Source organism: Euprymna scolopes, chromosome 27, assembly GCF_053919585.1.
Source record: "Euprymna scolopes isolate OS-2025 chromosome 27, ASM5391958v1, whole genome shotgun sequence".
In the NCBI taxonomy this organism is placed as follows: domain Eukaryota; kingdom Metazoa; phylum Mollusca; class Cephalopoda; order Sepiida; family Sepiolidae; genus Euprymna; species Euprymna scolopes.
The window spans coordinates 23,798,728-23,820,530 of NC_136508.1; the positions used below are offsets into that span (position 1 = coordinate 23,798,728).

The 21,803-nt window shown below is 34.8% G+C and overlaps 1 protein-coding gene across 3 annotated transcripts in view; it reads left to right on the forward strand.

The window, feature by feature from the left end:
* Window positions 1–21,803, forward strand: part of LOC145248793 (uncharacterized) — a 79,203-nt gene that overhangs the window by 13,417 nt on the left and 43,983 nt on the right. For 2 of the 3 annotated variants that reach the window (XM_080110447.1, XM_080110448.1), the window contains 2 exons: window positions 12,482–12,525; window positions 19,958–20,251. In XM_080110447.1, the coding sequence (XP_079966573.1) occupies window positions 12,482–12,525; window positions 19,958–20,251 (338 nt within the window). The remainder of the gene's footprint in view (window positions 1–12,481; window positions 12,526–19,957; window positions 20,252–21,803) is intronic. The other variant, XM_080110449.1, reaches the window with a different exon arrangement.

Here is a 21,803-nt window from a genome sequence, read left to right on the forward strand (position 1 = left end):
GGATCCTAGAGGAGAATGAACGGAATATGAACATAGCTCAAGGGAAGTTGAGAGAAAAAGGTCTCCTGAAATGAATAGATTCCAGCCGTATAGATTCTTCTGTTTACATGATGAATGATTTAATTTAGCGGTTCACTACAAATTTCTCGATGAGAACTGCATCACTGCTTCAATAAAAGAAAAGAAAAAAGAAAAAAGTATAACATTCCCTATTCATTATTTAATTTACTGCGATTATTTAATATGCACACACACGCACACACACACACACATGCACACACACATATACATACATACGTACATACATACATACTAATTGCATCGTCTTTAGCAATCCCAATACTCCCCACCAACCTCATCATAGTCATCAGGTCCTCAGCGACAACTAAACCCCATCCGTGAGCTCGAAAATGACTTTTCAGGCCAGCATTAGACTTGCACAGTCTGACACACATATGACAGACAATGTTGTGTGTTAAATCTTGTTTCACTTCTGGCTCCGTTTTTTTTGTTTTTTTTTGTTTTTGCTCACTTTGCTCGTGGCATGTGTTTTTTATGGTTAATATAAGCCTTTTTTGAGAGAAGCACGCGATTACAAGCCTCACATTTCCAGCTGTTTATTTCAATGGGCAAAACCGGCACATTGCCTTTCCAGCGGTTGATCTTGAGTTTAGCATGATTGATTTTTTCTCTCACAAAAATTTCAGAACCCACTCCAACTAACCTCCTCCATTCAGGGCGGCGTTCTGCCAGGATCTCCCAGTTCTGAACAGAAATCTTCAAATTTTTAACATCGTCCTTTATGCAATCCTTGAAGCGCTTCTTTGGTTGATTTTGAGGACGTTTACCAGCCTTAAGTTTACCAGTCTTAAGTTTATCAGTCTTAAGTTCACCAGTCTTAAGTTTACCAGTCTTAAGTTTACCAGTCTTAAGTTTACCAGTCTTAAGTTCACCAGTCTTAAGTTCACCAGTCTTAAGTTCACCAGTCTTAAGTTTACCAGTCTTAAGTTCACCGTAAAACAACTGCTTAGTCAGCCTCACATCTTCCATTCGAACAACGTGACCTACTCAGCGCAACCGTTTCCTCATCACCATTGCTTCGATGCTCAAATACTTAGACTTCCAAAGAATATCCCTGTCAGGTGTCAGTGACTGCCATATCACATTTAGAATTTGTCTTAAGCATTTCTGATAGAATCTCTCGAGTTGCTTCAAGTGCTGACGTTGTGTTGTCCAACATTCAGATGTGTAAAGCAAAACAGAAAGAAAACAGGTCGAGTAAACACTGATCTTGGTTTTGACAGAGATGTCACGATTATACATACATATATACATACATAAATACATACATACATGCATACATACATGATGATTGCAATGTCTTGTCAAACGAGTGCCACTCCCTCAGACATTTAAAATCCATGATCCCAAATGCCTGAGGGAGTATCTATACAAAGATGATGTTACAGAGTCTTAGCTTTGTACTACAGCTAAGTCTCTCTCTCGGTTCAAAATGTTGAGATCCAGCAACAAGCAAGAGCAAGATAGCCAGCAACAAATTAAACTGCAGACCATCTTAATGCGAGTACTGGTCTCCCGCTTTATATTTTTTTAAATCAGAGATTTGCTTCTCCTCGAAAGGTTGCCTTCACCACGGCTTACAGGAGCCCTCTCCACCTCAATACACATATACACACACAAATATACACTGTGCTAGTTGGCCGTTGACCCAGAAAAAGAGTTCATTCGCCCTTTGGAAGGTCTTGTTTTTAATCCTTCAGGGAGACTAGCCGCCCTCCTCACCAAACAAGTCTGGTGGGGGAACCAGTTTAGTCGCCGGTGACTAGACCATGCTACTGGTACCATGTAACCCAGTACATACATACATACATACATACATACGAAGTGCTTTCAATAAGTTTCCAGACTTTTTGTACAGGTATTTAAAATTATTGTAGACTCTAGAAACTTCTGTATGTTATTGCTACACATCCTATGAGGTGACTGGCCAATTTTGATGATCTCAGGTTCAAATGAACAGCTACAGCAGGAATTGGAATACACTCTATTAAAGCCTGATTGCCAAAGCTAGTGAGTTTAAAAAATGCAACCTGTATGTGAGGACATTTTAGAAGAACGATCTGCAATAAAATTTGTGTTATAAACTTGAAAAAATGCCACAGAAACATATAAAATGCTTCAAGACTGTTTTTGAACCATCTTGCATGAATCAAGCATCAGTTTTTGAGTGGCATAAGAGATTCAAGGAAGGCAGGGAATGTGTGTGGAATGATGAGAGGTGTGGGAGGAGTAAGGAAGCCAGAACACCATAGCTGATTAGCCAAATAAAGAATTTCATGGGTAAAGATCGCCGTGTGTCTATAGAGACGATAAGCGCACAGTTCCTCATCCTCCCTATAATCTCGACCTTGCTCCCTGTGACTTTTGGTTATTTCCTAAGCTCAAGAAAAATCTCAAAGACTATCTTTATGAGACAACTGAGGAGATGAAAGCGGCTGTGACGAGGGTTATTAACACGCTCACACAAGAGGACTTCCATATGACCTTTCAGAAGTTGTTGAATGGGACAACAAGTGCATTGCAGCCGGAGGAGATTACTTCGAATAGGACTAAAGTTTCATATGTGTAATATTTACGAAAACAGTCTGGAAACTTATTGAAGGCACCTCGTTTATATATATATATATATATATATATATATATATATATATCTTTATCTTTATATATATATATATATATATATATATATATATATATATATATATATATAAAATAAATTATTGTTGATTTCTATCTGGCCATGGCTGAGAAAGCTAATCCTTGGGTTAAATAAAATGTTTCTTTCGGATATATTAGGTACAATATAATAATCGATGGAAAATTGTTTCTATAATAATAAATGCATAATCTGTACGAATTAAAATGTCATATTTAAGCGTATCTTACAACTAGGCAAAGTCGGGAGGCCTGCTAGTATTTCATAGGGTGCTGGCTGGGCTATTCTACAAAAAGTCCGATAAACTTACTAATTGGTTTTTAATGTTTTTCTTTTTAAACCGTTTTTTACATACTGAATTTTTTATGTATATGTGAAAATGGAAAATCTCATCTATTTTGGGAAATTCTTAATTGTTATTGTGTAAGAAAATAAAATGTTTATGATAGTAAATTATTATTATTATTATTATTATTATTATTATTATTATTATTATTATTATTGTTATTTATTGATTTATTTATTTATTTTTTATTGTTTTATTTTTTATTTATTTTTTAAAAAAATTCGTATATGGATATCAAAGATCATCTCGCTTTGGGAGAACTAGTTATAGGCTAGAGTTATGCCCCTTGGTAAAAAAGGGAATTCCCAAATCTTGTTGCTAACACTTAATCAAGAATAAGGATTATGATTCGTCCTGTGTTGCTATTTCTTCTTCTTCTTCTTCTTCTTCTTCTTCTTCTTCTTCTTCTTCTTCTTCTTCTTCTTCTTCTTGGTTTATTGCACTTTTGATTTTAATAATTATTCGGTTAATAATAATTTAGAGCTTAATCGGGAATTGGTCTTTATCTAAGGGAGATAACTAGCATTTACTAAGAAAATAATGTTATTTTGTTGCAGATAATTTAGGCCGCCGAAATGATCAAGAAGCAAGGAAACAACTTTCTTAAAACTTCCATTTTATAAGGAGGCCGAAAATGAAAATTTTTTATAATAATTATAGAGTTCATCTTTTTAACAACGCTAGAATGATCAGTAGAACATAGAAACACACATCTGTGTTTGATGCGGAGAAACATCATAATTTTCCAGAAATCAAATATATTCATTTTGTTAGGACGCTGAAAAGGAAGATGTTTTTTAATATAAATTATAAAGTTCATTTTTCGAACAGCCGATGATGAAATTTTTTTTCGTTTACTCAATGAACAACGTTTACCTGCTTCAAAAAAAAAAAAATAAATAAATAAAAAAATAACTTCCGTTTATGATACATGTTTTTTTTTTGTCCCCTGACAAAAGGGAGGGTGGACCTGTAAATTAGCCTGTTCTTCCGTTCATCTGTCCGTACTTTTCTCAATAACTTCGCCTTGAAACTTTTTTAAAATTTTGCCTAAACATTGAACTTGATATGAGTAAAAAAAAAATTAAAAAAAAAAAAAAAAAAAAAGTAACAGAACGGATTTTCCAGGAAAACGGTTGTTCCCCTAGGGGTGCCTTATGGGTTGAAATGGCTAAAAGTGACACTTTTGTGCTTATTAAAAAAAAAATTGATGCCTTGGATTTTTATAAAACTTTCTGTTTTTTTTTTTTTTTTTTTTTTTTTTACATTAATTAACAAGTTTATTTACTTTTTGTAATTGGTTAATTACCATTGTTTCTTTGTAATATTTTATTCACTTTTTAAACATTTTGTGTTTATGTTAACAAGTTTTATTGGAATTTTAATTTTTTACATAAAATTTTTATTTTAGTTCGTTATTTTACTCGTTTATTATTGGTCACCTTTTCACTTTCATTTCAATTTTTAGCAGTTGCATTATTTCGATGTTTCCGTGTTGTTCAAAAGATGAACTCTATAAGTTTTATAAAAAAAAAAACTTCATTTTCAGCGTCCTGACAAAATGGAAGTTTTAAGAAATTTGTGTCCTTGCTCTACTGATCATTTCAGCGTCCTAAATTATTTGCAACGAAATAACATTATTTCCTTAGTAAATGCTAATTATCTCCCTTAGATAAAGATCAACTTCCGATTAAGCTCTAAATTATTATTAATCGAATATTTGTTCAAATCAAAAATGCAATAAACCAAGAAGAATAAAAAAAAATCATAGTCTTTATTGTCGATTAAATGTTAGCAACAAGAGTTGCTCCCAGATCTCGTGTTATCAACACAATTTGGGGATTCCTTCTATAATATAAATGACACCTATTTGTTTAAATGTATGTATGTATGTATGTATGTATGTATGTATGTATGTATGTATGTATGCCTAAAACTTTCGACAGAGGCGGCCATATTTCACAAGATCGGTAACGTTTTGAAGCTCGACCCTTTGGACGACAAATACTGAAAAATTGGCTAAAAACACTAATTCCTTCACTCTCAGTTGGGCTCTTTTCTACATGGAGGGGTCGCTTCTTTCGCTGATATTTTCGAAAGTTATCCCCGCTTTTCGATTGATTAGCCTTAATTTAAAACTTCGCCACTTCTGGTTTGGCGATGGACGCAACGGCAAAAACGTCACGTTTCTTTTTCACATTCTTTTCCTCCTTCACGGTACGGGTTCGAGTCTGCCTACCTACTATCATTTTTTTTTTTTTTTTGCTCAACACACACCTTCAAACACCCGGGTAACGCCGGGCACCCAGGCTAGTTTATTACTAACGGGGAAAACTTTAGCCTGTAATAAGTTTTCTCAAAGCAGGATGACCCAGGATATCCCTACCCAAACTTTTCAAAACTTCTATCAAAAAACAAATAATTTACTTTCAGAAACATGTTGTTTTCTTACCCAATAACAATTAGGATTTACTGGACTTCAATTTCTGGTTCTCTGTCAGTGGAGGAGAAATCCTTCACGACTGAGACAATTTTTATTTTTGTTCCTTTTCTCCACATTAAAAAACGACCCTGGTGTCTAACTCTGTCCCGTGGGGAGGCATAGTAAATAGGAACAATTAGGATTTCCCAAAATTCAATGAGATTTTCCATTTTCATACACCCATAAAAATTCGGTAGATACAAAAAAGTTTAAAAAGAAAAAAAAACAATTAGTAAGTTTTATTGGATCTTTTGTAGAGGAGCCCAGTTCCCTATAAAATACTAGCAGACCACCCAGCCTATATGATATTTTAATAATATGATATTTTAATTCAATATGATATTTTAATTCATGCAGATTCCATCCATCCAACGTGACTGTAGTCGAGATTGAACTCACTACACGAGTTTGTAGTGTAATTCAAATCTTGTCGGTAGCTGAATAATTGATGCTTCGCTAGGGCTGTCAAGGGTATTTTTGATTGTGATACCATCATTACCATGGGGTGCCTATCACGGCTTAAGAGAGTCCCATCTACCCTTGAGAGAAGGATAGACCGTGCCAGTTTCTCAACCTGATATTTTACCTCTCGGATTTCATATTTATCATTATAGAGACAATTTGCTATCGGTTGCTACATTGAACATATGTTGTCGCGAGACCCAAACTTAAAATCAATATATATGAATTGGGTGCCATCAGCTAGAATCAGAACCAAAACATACAACTATATAAAAAGTGAAATTGTTCGTGTCTGTCTGTGAGTACATTTCCCTACCAAATTACTCTGTCAATTTTCAGTCTACAGATACGAGATTTGACATAAGGGGTATTGAGATTTGGGAAAATCTTTTTAATCGGGTTTCGGCCAGAAATTTGGTTGTCAAGGGGTCAAAGTTCAAGGATTAGACCTTTGAGAACCCTACCAAATTCCTCTGCCAATTTTAGGTCTAAACACTTGAAATTTTAAATGTAGGTTACTTGAACATGGATCAAACTTTTTACTTTTATTTGAGCTCAAAACAATAAATGTTAAGAGGTCAAAATTGGGGTCAAAGTTAAAAAAAATTGACCGCTCAGCCAATTTTTTGATCTAAACATTTGAAATTTTACATAAGGTGTATTTAGAGATAGGGCAAACTTTTTAATCAGTTTTTGGCCGAAAATTTGGCTGCCAAGGGGTGAACGTTGAAAAAAGTTGACCTTTACAGTCTCTAGCAAACTATTCAGCCAATTTTGGGTCTAAACATTTGAAATTTTACATAAAGGATATTCAGACATGCAACAAGCTTTTTAATCAGTTTTTGGTTGAAAATTTAGCTGCCAAGAGGTCAAAGTTAAAAGAGTTGACCTTCGCAAACTCTACCAAACTCCTCCGCCAATTTTGGGTCCAAACACTTGAAATTTTAGATGTAGGTTATCTGGACATGAGTCAAACTTTTTAATATATATATATATAATAGGACAACAAGAATATAAAATGAAGTCAGAAAAATATATATTGGTAGATATAGAATGGATCATTTATTGAATAATGGAATACAAGCAAAATTTGGGAGATAGAAAGGACTCTTTATGTCAGGGCATTTCGAAGCCTAATGCTTCTCATCAGAAGAGTAGAGAAGGTGCTAGGTAGCATGGAAGAGATGTGGCGTCTAGCGTAGGGTTCATTAGGGGTGAAATAGATTAAGAGGAATTATAGAAAGTTGGGGGAAGCTTTATTGAATTCTAAATAAATAAATAAAGGAGGAGCTTGTTATATATAGAATGATATATAAAATTGTATATGGTCTTTAACATAGTGTTGAGTTTAAGGGGTATATGTTTTAGGGTTAAATTGGGGGTATGTTGTGGCTGCGTGGTAATTTATTTTAACGGTTTGTGGGGTGTCTATTATCTATGGAGTGGTATTTTTGACAGGTGCAACCTAAACGGCAAATATCGGCTATAAAATCGCCTATATTTTTTTGGGGTGTGTGGGGTAAATGTTTTCCTCTTACGGATTAAGCCATATATATATATATATATATATATATATATATATATATATATATATATATATATAACTACTTCATTTATTCGCATAAATTTAATATATGAAAGTATAGATTTATGCGTAAACTTTAAGTATATACTTCAAAAGTGCTCAATACGTAGGTAGAGCTAGTTAGTAATTTATAAAATATATATGGCGATTAAGCTACACTGAATATTCTGCGTTTCATCCAACTATAGGATTCGTCAGGCTTATGCGCGAATTCTGTCGTTGCTTCTTGTTTTTATATATGTTGAGGATTTCTAGTCGGCCAATCAGCTTTCTAGTATCCACCGCGCCCCTTCCTACCAGCCAATGGGCATGTATTTTATCAAACAAAGGATCTGTTTTAGAACTAGGTTAGTGGGTTAAGGTGGTCGTTCCCCCCTTTTTTTTATACATATAAATATACCTATGTGCACACAACAATGCACATACATTATATATGTATATATGTATATGTATGTGCATTGTTGTGTGCACATAGGTATATTTATATGTATAAAAAAAAAGGAGAACGACCACCTAAACTCACTAACCTAGTTCTAAAACAGATCCTTTGTTTGATAAAATGCATGCCCATTGGTTGGTAGGAAGGGGCGCGGTGGATACTAGAAAGCTGATTGGCCGACTAGAAATCCTCAACATATATAAAAACAAGAAGCAACGACAGAATTCGCGCATAAGCCTGACGAATCCTATAGTTGGATGAAACGCAGAATATTCAGTGTAGCTTAATCGCCATATATATTTTATAAATTACTATATATATATATAGAAAAAGGTTAACTTACTCGCACAACAGAAAATAATAATTATAATGCACCAGATAATCACATTTTAATTTGTTTTGTGAGGGGACATTCAAAAAGAATATTTTATATTTTTCTCGCTTAATATTTTCTACATCGCCTAAGGCAACGCTGAGAAATATTCCATCTAGTAATACACACACACACACACATATACATATACATATACATATATATATATATATATTAATATGTGTGTATATATGTATATATATATATACTAGTAGAAGTACCCGTCGTTGACTGGGTTCAAAAACAGCATACAGAAAATGGACTGTGATTGATGAAAGTACGATAAGTTATGAAAAGGAGGGGGTTCTAAAGAGATAGGTTTTGATACTCAAAAATTTTACCCTAAGCAAAATATGATGCAAGTAAAGATAATTTTCGCCAAAATATATTTTTTATATCAACTTTGTTTCCATTCGTAGCCAAGAGTGACCAACAAAATGATGTTTCCTTAAAAAGAGAAAATGTTATATATATAATAATATAAATATACAAGAAATAAATGTTACCATAGTCAACAAAAGTTACTTTTATGGCAGAAAAGTTCATTGGTTTGTATTTTTAAGTAGTTTGTAATTATTTTTTAATTCACGAACCGGTTTAAAAAAATCAAAATGGCAGCGACTTTTAAATGGAGAGCCCCGTTTTCAATTTGAAGGAGGAGCACCTGAGCATCCTGCGTTCATAATTTAAGAGAGTTCCATCAACGTAAGGAATATTTATAAGCATATTTTAATGTTTTCTGTTATTTTGTGCTTGAGGAATATTCGATTATGGCATGTGTAGTTTATATAAAAACTCATTTAAGTAGTTATCGCCTCAAATTTCGTTTTAATTTCGGTTCGCTTAAATTATTTCAAGTAAAGAGCATTAAGAACTATTTCACCACAAAAAAACATGAACTGAACTTTTATTGACTATGGTAACATTTATTTTTTATATATTTATTTCTTCGGGTAGTCGTTTGTTGGCTTTTCTGCTAAACACTCTTACTAAATAATATCGACGAAATATCAAAACACAAAGAAACAAAAACAGTTTTAAAAAATAATGAAGCTTTACTTACTTTAGTAAAATAACCAGAAACAGCAAAATGGGATATTAAAAAAGTAAACACGTAATTACTTTAGTTTTTTAAAGCAACGAATCGATATAAATATGAATAAGAAGAAAATGGCGCCCTTTTCAAGCAGAACAGCTTCGTTTCAGTTTTACAGTATTGAACGGTGTAGTATTGCGCCGTCGGATTCAGGGTTGTACTATTGTAATGTAAAGACCACGAAGAAAGGGTTGTAATCAACTGAATTCTATCTAGTACACTGACAAAAAAGCTTAAACAGATATATAAATAAAAATAAAAAGGTTATGTAAATGTTTTTAAAAAGACATGTAATCACGTGAGCAGGACTTTTTCCTTCTTTTGACACGCTAACAAGTAACGTTCTTATTTTTTTATTATTTATCTATTTATGTATTTTCGAAAGAGTGCCACGTACAAATGGAGAAGGAAAAAACACTGTTATGCAAAATTTATGTCGAGAATTGTCTAAAATTCCGACTTTTTTTTACTTTCACTTTAATAAGAACGTAAGTTTATGGGGTGAATTTATTCGACAGAATATGATTCAACTAAAAAAAATAAAATAAAAGCTAACGCGAATTAGGATTAAAGTACAGGTGTTATTGTGGACCCTCACCCCTTTTAAAAAACTTTGTTAAACTTTGTAACATATTTACATTCTATGGAGGTCAGGCGCGAAGGAACACCCCATAATTTTATTATACCATATTTCTTCAAACTGAAACATAATTATTAAAGTATACTTACGCAAATAGATATGAAAAGTCTTTGTTAAAGTTTGTGCAATATTTCCATAGAGTACAGGCGCGAACGAAGACCCCACCATTTTATTATACCATCCTTATTTAAGTTGAAACATACTTATCAAAGTATTCTTATGTACATTTATAGCAAAAACCTTTCTAAACGTTTTTTTTTTCATTTTTTATTTCCAGGCGCGAACGCAGACCCCACAATTTTAAGGAACCACCGTTTTGCCAGATCAAACACACCCATTCCTGATTCTCTATAATCTTCTATCATTATATGTAATCAGTTTTTTAAAATAGTCAACCATATAGGATCCTATTTGTGACCAGATACACACAGACAGACAGACACACACACACACACACAAACACACACACACAAACACACACACACAGACGTTCAGCTTTATATATATATATATATATATATATATATATATATATATATATATATGCACATAAAGTTATGAACAGTACATAGGGCCCAAGCAAAGCCGGGCTGAACTGCGAGTATATGGCTGATGGAATAGGAAGAATATATTTTTTATTTTTATAAAAACAATTATTTTATTTTTTTCATTAATTTCTTTCACAAATGAGCAAACATGTCCCAGGATCTATGTTGGGTACGGGCAAAATGAATGCCGATGCTGAAAATGTATAAACATTTTGACCCCTCACTTTACTTAAAAAATCACCAAAAATCAGGAAATTAACCAATTTTAATGAAATTTTCAGTACTTATCAAACAATGATCGCGGAATATAATGAATTAACTATTTTTTTTATTTAAATCTTAGTGGAAATGTATTATTTTGTTTAAACAAAAAATACCTTTACTAAAGTTATCGTTTGCAGTCGTTAAAAAACGATTTTTTTTGCATTTTTTATATACATAACGCATCGTAATTTGTAAGAATAAAATAAAATACAATAATTTTTACAGGAACATTACGAAAAACTCCCTAAAGTTCATATCAATGAATTCGATATAACTCGAAAAAATAAATGAATTTCTCGAATTACCGATATTACCAATGAATTAAGCATTGTTTATTTAATATTTTCACAAACAAAATTAAATTGCAAAAAATATTTCTACTTTTTTGTTAAATTACAGGTTTCGCATTTTTATATGCTATATTTTAATAATATCCTCGCTCGCAAGTATGTCAAACTTTTCGCGTAACATATTTTTTACATAATATTGAATAATAAGTAAAAAAAAATAATTTTAAAACAGGGACATAGAAAAATAATTAAATTAAAAAAATGGAAACATTTATACAAACGTTCAGAATAGGAATGTACGGATGCACGTCTGGGAAAAAAAGAAAACTATCACACTCCTTCCTCCCTTTAATTACATGACGTCATTTTCATAGTCTTTCGACTGCCTGAAATTTTTGGTCTTTGTATACTCCGTGTTTACAACATTTTAGTTTGTTGCATTTTGCGAACGGCAGAATCACTCGGATTTTTGGTCAATTAATTTATGTTTTGTAAAATTAAGGTGTTTTTTTTTAATTTAATTCAACATCTTAGGACCTTGCTTTACTGATTATTTTTGAAATAGACTCAGAAACCTAATATTTATCTTTTAAAGGATTTTTTACAATGAATTTATTTAACTTCAAAATTTAGATGAATTGGATAGCTCGCTGTGAAAAATTTTTCATAACTTTTTTTTCACGTGTACAAATATTTTTTTTTTCCTTTTGTAAATTAAGTTTAGTCTTTAATCTTTCAAATACAATCAAAAAGTAGTCGGAAACCTACAAAAAAATTATGATAAATCGGCTTTCAAAACTAGGTCCCCCTATTTTTGTCCGCCAATTTTTGCCCGTACCTAATCTGTGTGAAGGTCTCTCACAACCCGACTTGTCTGCTTGTTAGATTCTGTGCTGATAACATTAGTTCTCCTGTTAAATAACAATTGTTTACGTCATCTGATTTCAATTTCTATTTCCAACCTCATTGCTTTACGAATAATAACATTCTCTTGTTCATTGTTTTCAACCGAATGACGTCATCGACGTTTCTGCTTTCCCATTTATGTTTTTCCATTTTTATCTTAACATTTTTTTATGCAATTTCGAGCTGATATAACTTTCTGCAGGTTTCTAATCCATGACGTCATACCCACAACTAAATGTGCTAATAACTTTTGTATTCATTTGAAATTTTTACGACTCAATTTAAATTAAAATATTTTTCTTCTTTTTTTCAGGATAATGATAACGGCAAGCATGATCCACTTTACGGATTCTTTCCGTATGTCTTTTTTTATTATCTACAATCATATAAAAGGAATGTTGTGTGTTCGTGTGTGTGCATGTGTGAGTTCGTTCCCTATGGACTTGAAAACGGCTGGTCTAATTTTTATGAGATTTCACACAAAGGTACTTTATGTGCCTCCTGGCAGTGTTTTTAAGTTTTGCATCGGAATGTCTTTGATAAGTATCGATAATCAATAATCGAACTAATCCAATGAAGGAAGGAACAGGCGATTTTGACCAAAGTTAACACCTTATATAGCCTAACACCACAAGGCCATCTGAGGAGTGTATTACCACACAAGCCGAAAGGCCGACATATAAAATTAAGAGTAGATTCTTTGATATGAGAGGAGCGTGTTCAAAATGAATGTTTCTGTTTGAAGTACAATTGCACGATGATACTTGACTTTTCGATTTTAAACTTAAATTCAAACCATTATCACCACACAAACAGTAAGGCCAGGCATATAAAATTTACAGTAGGTTCTTTTATATGACAGGGGCGTGTTCAAAATGAAGCTTTCTGCTTAGAGCACAATTGAAGCATAATAGTTGACTTTTGTATTTAAAACTTTAATTAAAGCCATTATATATAAAAATAATTTCATAAAATCAACAGTAGGTTCTCTACAGTGCAATGTTAACTACAATGGATTAAATCACTGCAGGGGGATATGTGAAGCTTCCACCCAGCGCACCAGAGCAATTAATCGATTTGTTTGAAAAATGGGCAATTTCATCGATTTCGATGGTAATAAAAATATTGGAGTGTGAAACATTTTTTTTGTACAAAAAAATCACCACTTATCAAGGCCCGAGAGCCATTCGAAAATAAAGATTAATGAACGTAAGGTGGTATTTTAATAATTGTTAATATGCAGATTGGGCAGAATTTGAACTATTTACGGGGACGGCTCAACAAAAACTTGTCAGTTGGGAAGCAGACCAGTGGAACAGTGTTCTAGAGGTGCGCAGTGCTGGGAAAGTAACTTTGTTCATGGAAACTGAGTTTAAATTTAGGAACAGATAAAAAGTGGGGGTGTAACTAGTTAAGTGTTTTTTAAAACATTTTGGCAAGGGGTAACCATAGATTGGAGCTCACATGAGCACTTGTCACGAGAATAACAATAGAGCTTGCAACGTCTCTTCTGTGGGAAAGAGGTTGCAAGGATGAGAAAAGGACATCGCCTACTAGGTTTCGTTGATCATCATTCAATCCCGGGCAACATCGGGTCTCTCTGCTAGTTTTATGATAAAATTATTTTTGGTGTTTGTCAATCAATTTCCGCATAGCCTTATGATCGTCTCACACTTGTAGAAATGTTGTGTATTGAAAGGAGACAGCTCTCGGTTTTTAGTTAGAAACAAAATAATTAGGATCGATTATTATTATTATTGAAGGAGAATTCTGGAATCGAACGTAGCTGTTAAAAGTTAAAATGAATACATTTTTATTAGTTAGATACGATTCCAGGAATGCAATGAATTATCCATTGTATTGAAGAATGCTAATTAGAAATAACTTATACAATAAAAGAATGCGGTAAACAGAAAGTTGTGTACAGGTCCTGTACTTTATAACTTTGCAGGCAAAGAGCAAAAGAACCTTCTCGTGTTGACATGAAAGAATTATGTGCTGGAATGCTAAAAGATTCGATATTTTTATGGGGCAATTCTAGCTTCTGATTGGTTGTTTACAGAATGTGGCTTGATTTGATTCGTCAGTTCTTATCCGGGAGTGTTTACAAATAGAATCCGCCAACTTTTAGGTATCATACCCCATTAAATAAAAATGTTGCAACAGTATGTGTTAATTTTTTTTATCAAATTTCACATCGCATATACGACCTACCTTAAGAGCATAATTCATTTTTTTTATTGTATTTTCACCCCAAACAAGGCACATTGCCACTTTGATGTAGGGGGCTACTATCAGGGACATAAGCATCAAGGGTACTGTGTACGAAGTTGGGCAGCAAGATGTCGGTTCACGTTACATGTCGGTACAGTCGGGGAAGCAGGGACCTGGAAGGGAATTCCAAAGTCTAGCTGTTCTGGGGAAGAAACTACTGGAGTAGAAGGCTCTCTTGCATCTAGTGATCTCTACTGTGAAGGGGTGGGATTTAGCTGCTTGTCGGGTTTGTCGGGGATATTTACGTCTAGGGGGCACAAGTGCTTGCAGTTTGTCAGAGCAATCACCGTTAAAGTACTTGTAGAACAGGCAGAGGGATGCAACACTTTGTCGATGTGACAGAGGCTGAAGCTTAGATGACAGTTCAGGACCTATCAGATTGGCGACTCTCTTTTGAACCTTGTCTAGGAGCGAGAGACTAGTGACAGATGCACCAGTCCAAATATGACAACAATGCTCCATACATGGGCGAATGGTGGCCTTATAGAGGTACAGGATATTTTCGGGCGTTAGTAGCTTTCTAGCACGTAGAAAGAACCTATCTTCTTTGCAGCGGTCCTTGAAATACTCTCAATGTAATTGTTCCACCTCATGTTTCCTGTGAATGTTAGGCCGAGGAGTTTAAGGGATATACTTTCAGATAAAGAGTCATTGGCCATTGCTATTGGTGGTAGAGAAGGTTTCTTGTAATTATCGAAGGAAACAAGTTTAGTCTTGGCAGTCTTTTTGTTTTGTTTTGTTTTGTTCTTTTCATTTAGCGTGTCTCTCGTCTTTCTCCTAATATGGCACCCCAATAAAAACGGAGATTTTACAGATGGCGGCTCCCAAAGCGACCTCCACAAAACTATGGCAACACAAAACACTAAATTAAACTTTCAATTGACTTATGTTATAACACATCTTATCACTGAATTGTATGTTTTCTAAAATCCCTAATAACAATGTGCTTTTGTAACTTTTATTTTTCATGGCTTCTATGCCTCATCAATGATTTACACACCTCCCATATATCATCATTATATTCATTTTTTTGGGTGGGTGGGTATCTCCAGACAAGACATAGAGCAACTTGATGTAAAAAACTAAAAATACTGTTGAATATTGAAGGGGACAGATCCCGGTTTTTAGTTAGAAACAAAGTAATTATAATTGAATATTATTATGGGATGAGAATTCTGGAATCGAATGCAGTTGTTAAAAATTACAAAACATACATTTTTGTTAGTTAAGATACGATTCCAGGAATGCAGTGAATTATCCATTGTAGTGAGGAATGCAAGTCAAAAATAAGTTATACAACAAAAGATTGCAGTAAACAGAAAGTTGTGTTGATTTAATTTAAGTTGAAGCAGGAATGATGGTACAATGGAATTAAAGAATGTTTACAGAGAAAATCTGGGTTTATGTTGCCAGGAAACGTGTTTGAAGCATGTGCATGGTATTCACATGTTTGGCTCATGTGCTGACGTCACAAAGAAGTATAGAATGGATATATATATATATATATATATATGTGTGTGTGTGTGTGTGTGTGTGTGTGTAAAGAGATTTAGAAGGCTGTCACAATGTGAGGAATAAATTAAAGTCGCTGTTGGTAAGAGGAGACGAGAACAAGTGGCGATTTACAAATCAATAAGTACATACATATATATATATATATATATATATATATATATATATATATATATTTATTCAGTTGCATGGTAAAATGTCTTACTTGTAATTTTATGCGACGTATTCCATTATTAATTTCGGAAAAATTTTCCCTTTTCAAATGGTGTACGTAACAGGTCGATTCAAAGCGTGCTGGATGAAGGGCCAACAGCGACTTTAATTCATTCCTCGCATTGTAACAGCCTTCTAAATCTCTTTTACACACCTATCCCACACAATGCTTCAAACAAACTACATATCAATCCTATATATATATATATATATATATATATATATATATATAAGTTAAACTGAAACAGTCAGTAAGTCAGAGAGTTTGAGTAAGTCAGGGAGAGAGAAGTTGTTAGTCTGGTAGAGCGGACCGGGAAGACTGATAGAAACTCCTTAGAAAGCAAAGAGGATCAGGAAAAGACGTAGTGTACCACTTTAGCAGGGATGGGATTCTGATCACCAGCTGGATTAATAAACGTCTTGTATTTTATCTTCATTCGTCATTCAACCGCAAGGTAATGTGTTTTTGTATTCATCGTCTTGTACAATGAACTTTGTATGAAAACCCTCTTCCAAAGGTTGACTGTATCCCTTTTTTCAGTAATGCATTTCCCTCTTGCTTTAAGAACTTTCATTAACACTTCTTTTTGCATCTCTCAGCTCCTCTGCCTTAAAAATTTGCTATCTCTCCTCATCTCTGTGTACTCACCAAACAACACAGAAAAATAGTCGCAGGGAAAACTTAGATGTTTTCAGGGTGTGGGCATGATAAAGGTTATGGTTCAAACGTAATGTGAACGATTTTTTTTTACACAGTGATCACCACTTATCAAGGCCCGGAAGCCACTTAGGGATAAGGGTAATTGCAAGTACATTACGTTAGTGTGGAGATTTGATGAAGTGTTTAATTAAGGGGGCAGTTCATTAGGAATTTGTTAACACTGGACTTGAAGACATCCAAGTTGTAGTCTGGAGGGAAGCAGGCAGACGGAACAGAGTTCCACAGGCGTGCAGTTCTAAGAAAGAAGCTTTGTTCATGAAATCCGCGTTTTGATTTAGGCACAGATATAGAGTGGGGGGAATTTTTCACAGGGGATTCAGCTAGACGGGTGTTTTTCGTGAAAGATTGGCGAGGCGGGACCAGAGATTGGAGTTCAGACGAGCACCTGCCATGGAAATAACGATAAAACAAGGATAGGCTCACAACGTCTCTTCTGTGGGAGAGACGTTGCAGGGAAGAGAAAAGGGCATCCCCCACTAAGCCACGAAGTCTATTTTGTACTCTGTCAAGGCAGGATAGGCTGTTTTTAGCAGCTCCTGCCCAGATATGGCAACAGTATTCCATCCTTGGACGTACTTGGCTTTTATATAGATAGAGAATTGCATCAGTAGCGAGATATCTTCTGGAGCGGTAGAAGGATCCTACCATCTTTCCAGCGACCTTGGCAATAGACTTGATGTACGTGTCCCAGATTTCAGATCAGGAGTAAAGGTCAAACCCAGAAGCTTGTCAAAACACGGGGCTTCTCCCAGACGAGAGCCATCCATCATAATTGATGCCAGCTGGGGATCAGAGCGTTGATGATGTAAGGATAGGAGTTTGTTTTGAATGCATTAAAGGTAACCAGTCACATCTTCCCCCACTGAACCACGTGCTCGAGATCAGAGGAGAGAGAATCAGAGAGAACTTTGTCATTTACAGCCTTTGATGTGTTGCCGTAGATGGTCGTGTCATCAGCATAGATGTCAACGAATGATTTAAGTATGTGTTTAGGGAGGTCAGGAAGAGAGTTGGGCCCAGGATTGACCCTGAGGGATTGAAATGACCTTTGCTCCCCAGCGATACAGCCTTTGGTAATCAGCGCTGGACGATTTGCCCTCCTGATCTTTGACAACAAGGAAGTGGTAATTCACCGGACAAGATTCTTCAATATCTAGGTTCCTCACTAGAGTGACTGCCGATCATAAAGAAACTAATGTTGGCCCAGAACGGCCAAATTCGGAAATGTCACCTGTTGAAAGTCACTGTGGGAGGTAGTGACACGCATTCCCTAGTGGTGGTTCTTATTTCATTGGAAATACATCATTCGTTTTTTTTTGGGGGGGGGGAGGTGGTTGTATATAAAATTTTTATTCTCCAACTCCCCATATCATGTATGAGGTGGCTTAAATAAGTTTCCAGACTTTTTTGTACAGGCATTAAAAATTGTCGTAGACTCCTAAAAATTCAGTATGTTATTTTTCTACATCTTATGAGATGACTGACCAATTTTTGTGATTTCAGGTTTAAATGAACAGCTACAGCAGGAATTGGAATACACCCTACTAAAGTCAGATTGTCACAGCTGGGGAATTGAAAAAATCTGGATGTGAAGACACTTTAGAAAAACGATATGCAATAAATTTCTGTTTTAAACTTAGAAAAAGTGCCACAGAAACGTATGGAATGCTTCAGATTGCTTTTGGGCCATCTTGCATGAATCGAGCATCAGTTTTTAAATAGCATAAGGAATTCAAGAAAGGCAGGGAGTCTATGAAGGATGATGGGAGGTGTGGAAGGAGTAAAGAAGTCAAAACACCAGAGTGATTGGCCAAATAAAGAATTTCTCTATAGAGACAATAAGTGCGTGGTTTGATGTCAGTGGGAGAACTGTACACACAATTATTCACGAGAAACTGAAGATGTGGAAGATTTGCTCAAAGTTTGCAACAAGGATACTCAGAGAAGATCACAGACTATTTGACCAAGATGGGTATCAAGACAGTTCCTCACCCTCCCTATACTCCAGATCTTGCTCCCTGTGAGTTTTGATCATTCCCTAAGCTCAAGGAAAACCTTAGAAGCTGTCATTATGACAATTGAGGAGATAAAAGAGGCTGTGACCAGGGTCATTGACGCATTCACACAAAAGGACTTCTATAAAGCCTTCCAGAAGTTGTTCGGATGCTACAAGTGCATTGCAGCTGGAGAAGATTACTTTGAATGGGGACTAGAGTTTCATGTGTGTACTATACATAAAAGTGCCTTTACGAAAAAAATCTGGAAACTTATTGAAAGAAACGTATACATTGTTATTTGGTGTATTCATAGAGTGAGTCTTGTATTGTGATGAAATGAATTAATGAAGTTTATTTCATGTTTGATAGGACAGCATTAATCTCCACCCTCCCTTTTCGGCCTTGTGCGACATTTTATTTTATATTTAGTACTTTAATATTATTTGAATTCGTCAGACTACTGTTCTCATCCTGAGTGCCATTTTCACAACGTTTCGGTCGATATAATATCCGACCTTCTTCAAGTCTATCTTGTCGGACTCGGGAATATTCCTGTCAAATTCAGGAATTTGGATGGAATTTCAGAAGGAAACCTTTATTTATTTCAAGGGGGTAGCATGCTCTTGTTTCATCAACCATGATGTGTTGTAAATAAAGGGTTCCATTCGCGAGTTCGACAGAAACATTTCCAAGTTTGACAAGATACACCACAAGGTTATATCGACTGAAACGTTGTGGAAATCACACTCAAGATGAGAATAGTAGTCTGAAGATTCCCAATAATATGAATAACCAAACCTCATCTAAAAAATTCATGCATTTAGTATTTTGTATTGAATATTTTAATCATAAATATTTAGTACACAAGTTATGCACTGACGTATAACCACATTATTTATGTGTTGTCTTCACTTTTCTGTTAAATGCATTTTGTTTTTGCCAAATACTTAGTCGTGTCTTTCTTCCAGGGCCCTACGGCATCGAAAAAGTACGGTAGTTTTCCATGTAAAAAATTTGCTTCACAATTTTATATTTGATGCATCGAATCCACTTCTTTTCTTTTCTTTTTCAGAAATCAATACTACTGTAAATGGCACGAATTTTCTGGAAGGAAGCGACGTAGAATTGGAGTGTGCTTTCCCTGATGACGAGATATTCCATCGTATAAAATGGGAAAATGTGAAATACGGTATCACACTTCGATGTCGAACTCTAAGCAGTTGTCAGCAGACTCCTAAATTCAGGGTTTTAAGAAATGGTTATAACACAACACTTATCATAAAAGATGTAAAAACAAATCAAAACAGATGGTCGTGTTCGGATAATACCGGAAATTATATTGAATTTGTTACTTTCAATGTCATTAGTAAGTAAATATGGAATGGAACAATAAAGTTGTCACCCTAAAGAAGACAACACTACAGCAGTATTTGGAAACTTTTACTGAAAAAAATCGATTCAGGTAACTTGATTATGTAATAGAGCTGACATCTATTCAATGTAGCCACCTTCAGCCTCGATCACCGCCTTGATACAGGTCTGGAACTGGCAGAATGCCTTTTCTATAAGCGATGTCAGGAGCTTGGCGAATACTCGGTGGATGGCAGTGATCAGGTTGACTTTGGAGTTGTAAAAGGTCATGTTGGTGATGTTCTCGACGTATGACCAAACGAAGTAGTCCAGTAGGTTCAGGTCGGAAGAGGAGAGGGTACAACGCCATAGCACTTCTTCTGAAGACAAGTCTGGGTCTCTTTGGACTTGTGGTCCGCCGCTGAGCCCTGCTGCCACACCAAGGGTCTGCCAGCGGCCATCTGATTCCACACTCTTCAGTACATCCAGGTACACTTTGGTGTTGACTTTCAAGCAGACTTCAAACATGTGAGGTGGCATGATGTGGTCGGTCCTCACTTGAAACCACACCAAAGACCATAACCCTGGCTGGAAAATTTTCTTTCATCACCCTGAGCACGTCTCTGTTATTCGTGGAAATCCAGCCATGCATTTTGATGGTGCTGGCAATGGTCCTGTTGTCATAACTTGGATCGGTAGAGAGCATGAGTTGTACAGCGGTGCATCTTTGATCCCACTTGTTGAAAATTGTCACTTTCAGACATGATAGAAGGCTCCTATCGCTCTTGGAATTTGTACACAACTGGACAACTAGTAGATGGTATGCAACAAATAAACAAAACCAGTTTTCATCAAACGGAAATGGAATCATGTCGTCTTTTATAGGGTGATAATTTTATCGTTCCACATCGTGTTAATAATTTTGTTTGTTATTTATTAATAAAGAAAATGTCAATAAGAATTATTAAGTAAAAAAATTGATTGAGTTATAAATACGTAGAATTAAAAAAACAAAAACAAACGTACAAATGCAAAAAAAATTTTTGGAGAGTTTCATATCATTTAAAATTAGATTTGGTCTTTTTATCATATGAAATGCAAGTGACATTTACTAAAGAACTTTTTGTGAGGAAAGACAAAAAGATGAAATCATGTGATCGAGAGGTTGAAGATATGTTATACTTAAGTGTTTCTATGATCCGACATAAGACATGGTAGAAGGCTTCTGTCGCTCTTGCAATTTGTACACAACTGGCCAGCTAGTAGATGATCTACAAAAAAAAAAAAAAAACAAACAAAAAAAAAAAACGTAGAATTGGGGGAAAAAAATGATAAAACGTAGAAATGTAAAATTTTTTGGAGAGTTTCATATTATTTAAAATTAGATTTGATCTTTTGATCATTTAAACCATTTTGGGGAAAGATTTGTTATGAAATGCAAGTGGCATTTACTAAACAACCTTTTGTGAGGAAAGACAGAGAAGGATGAAGTCACGTGACCATGAATTTAAGGATCGAGAGGTTGAAGAAATGTTATACTTAAGTGTTTCTAAGATCCAGGTTGGTGA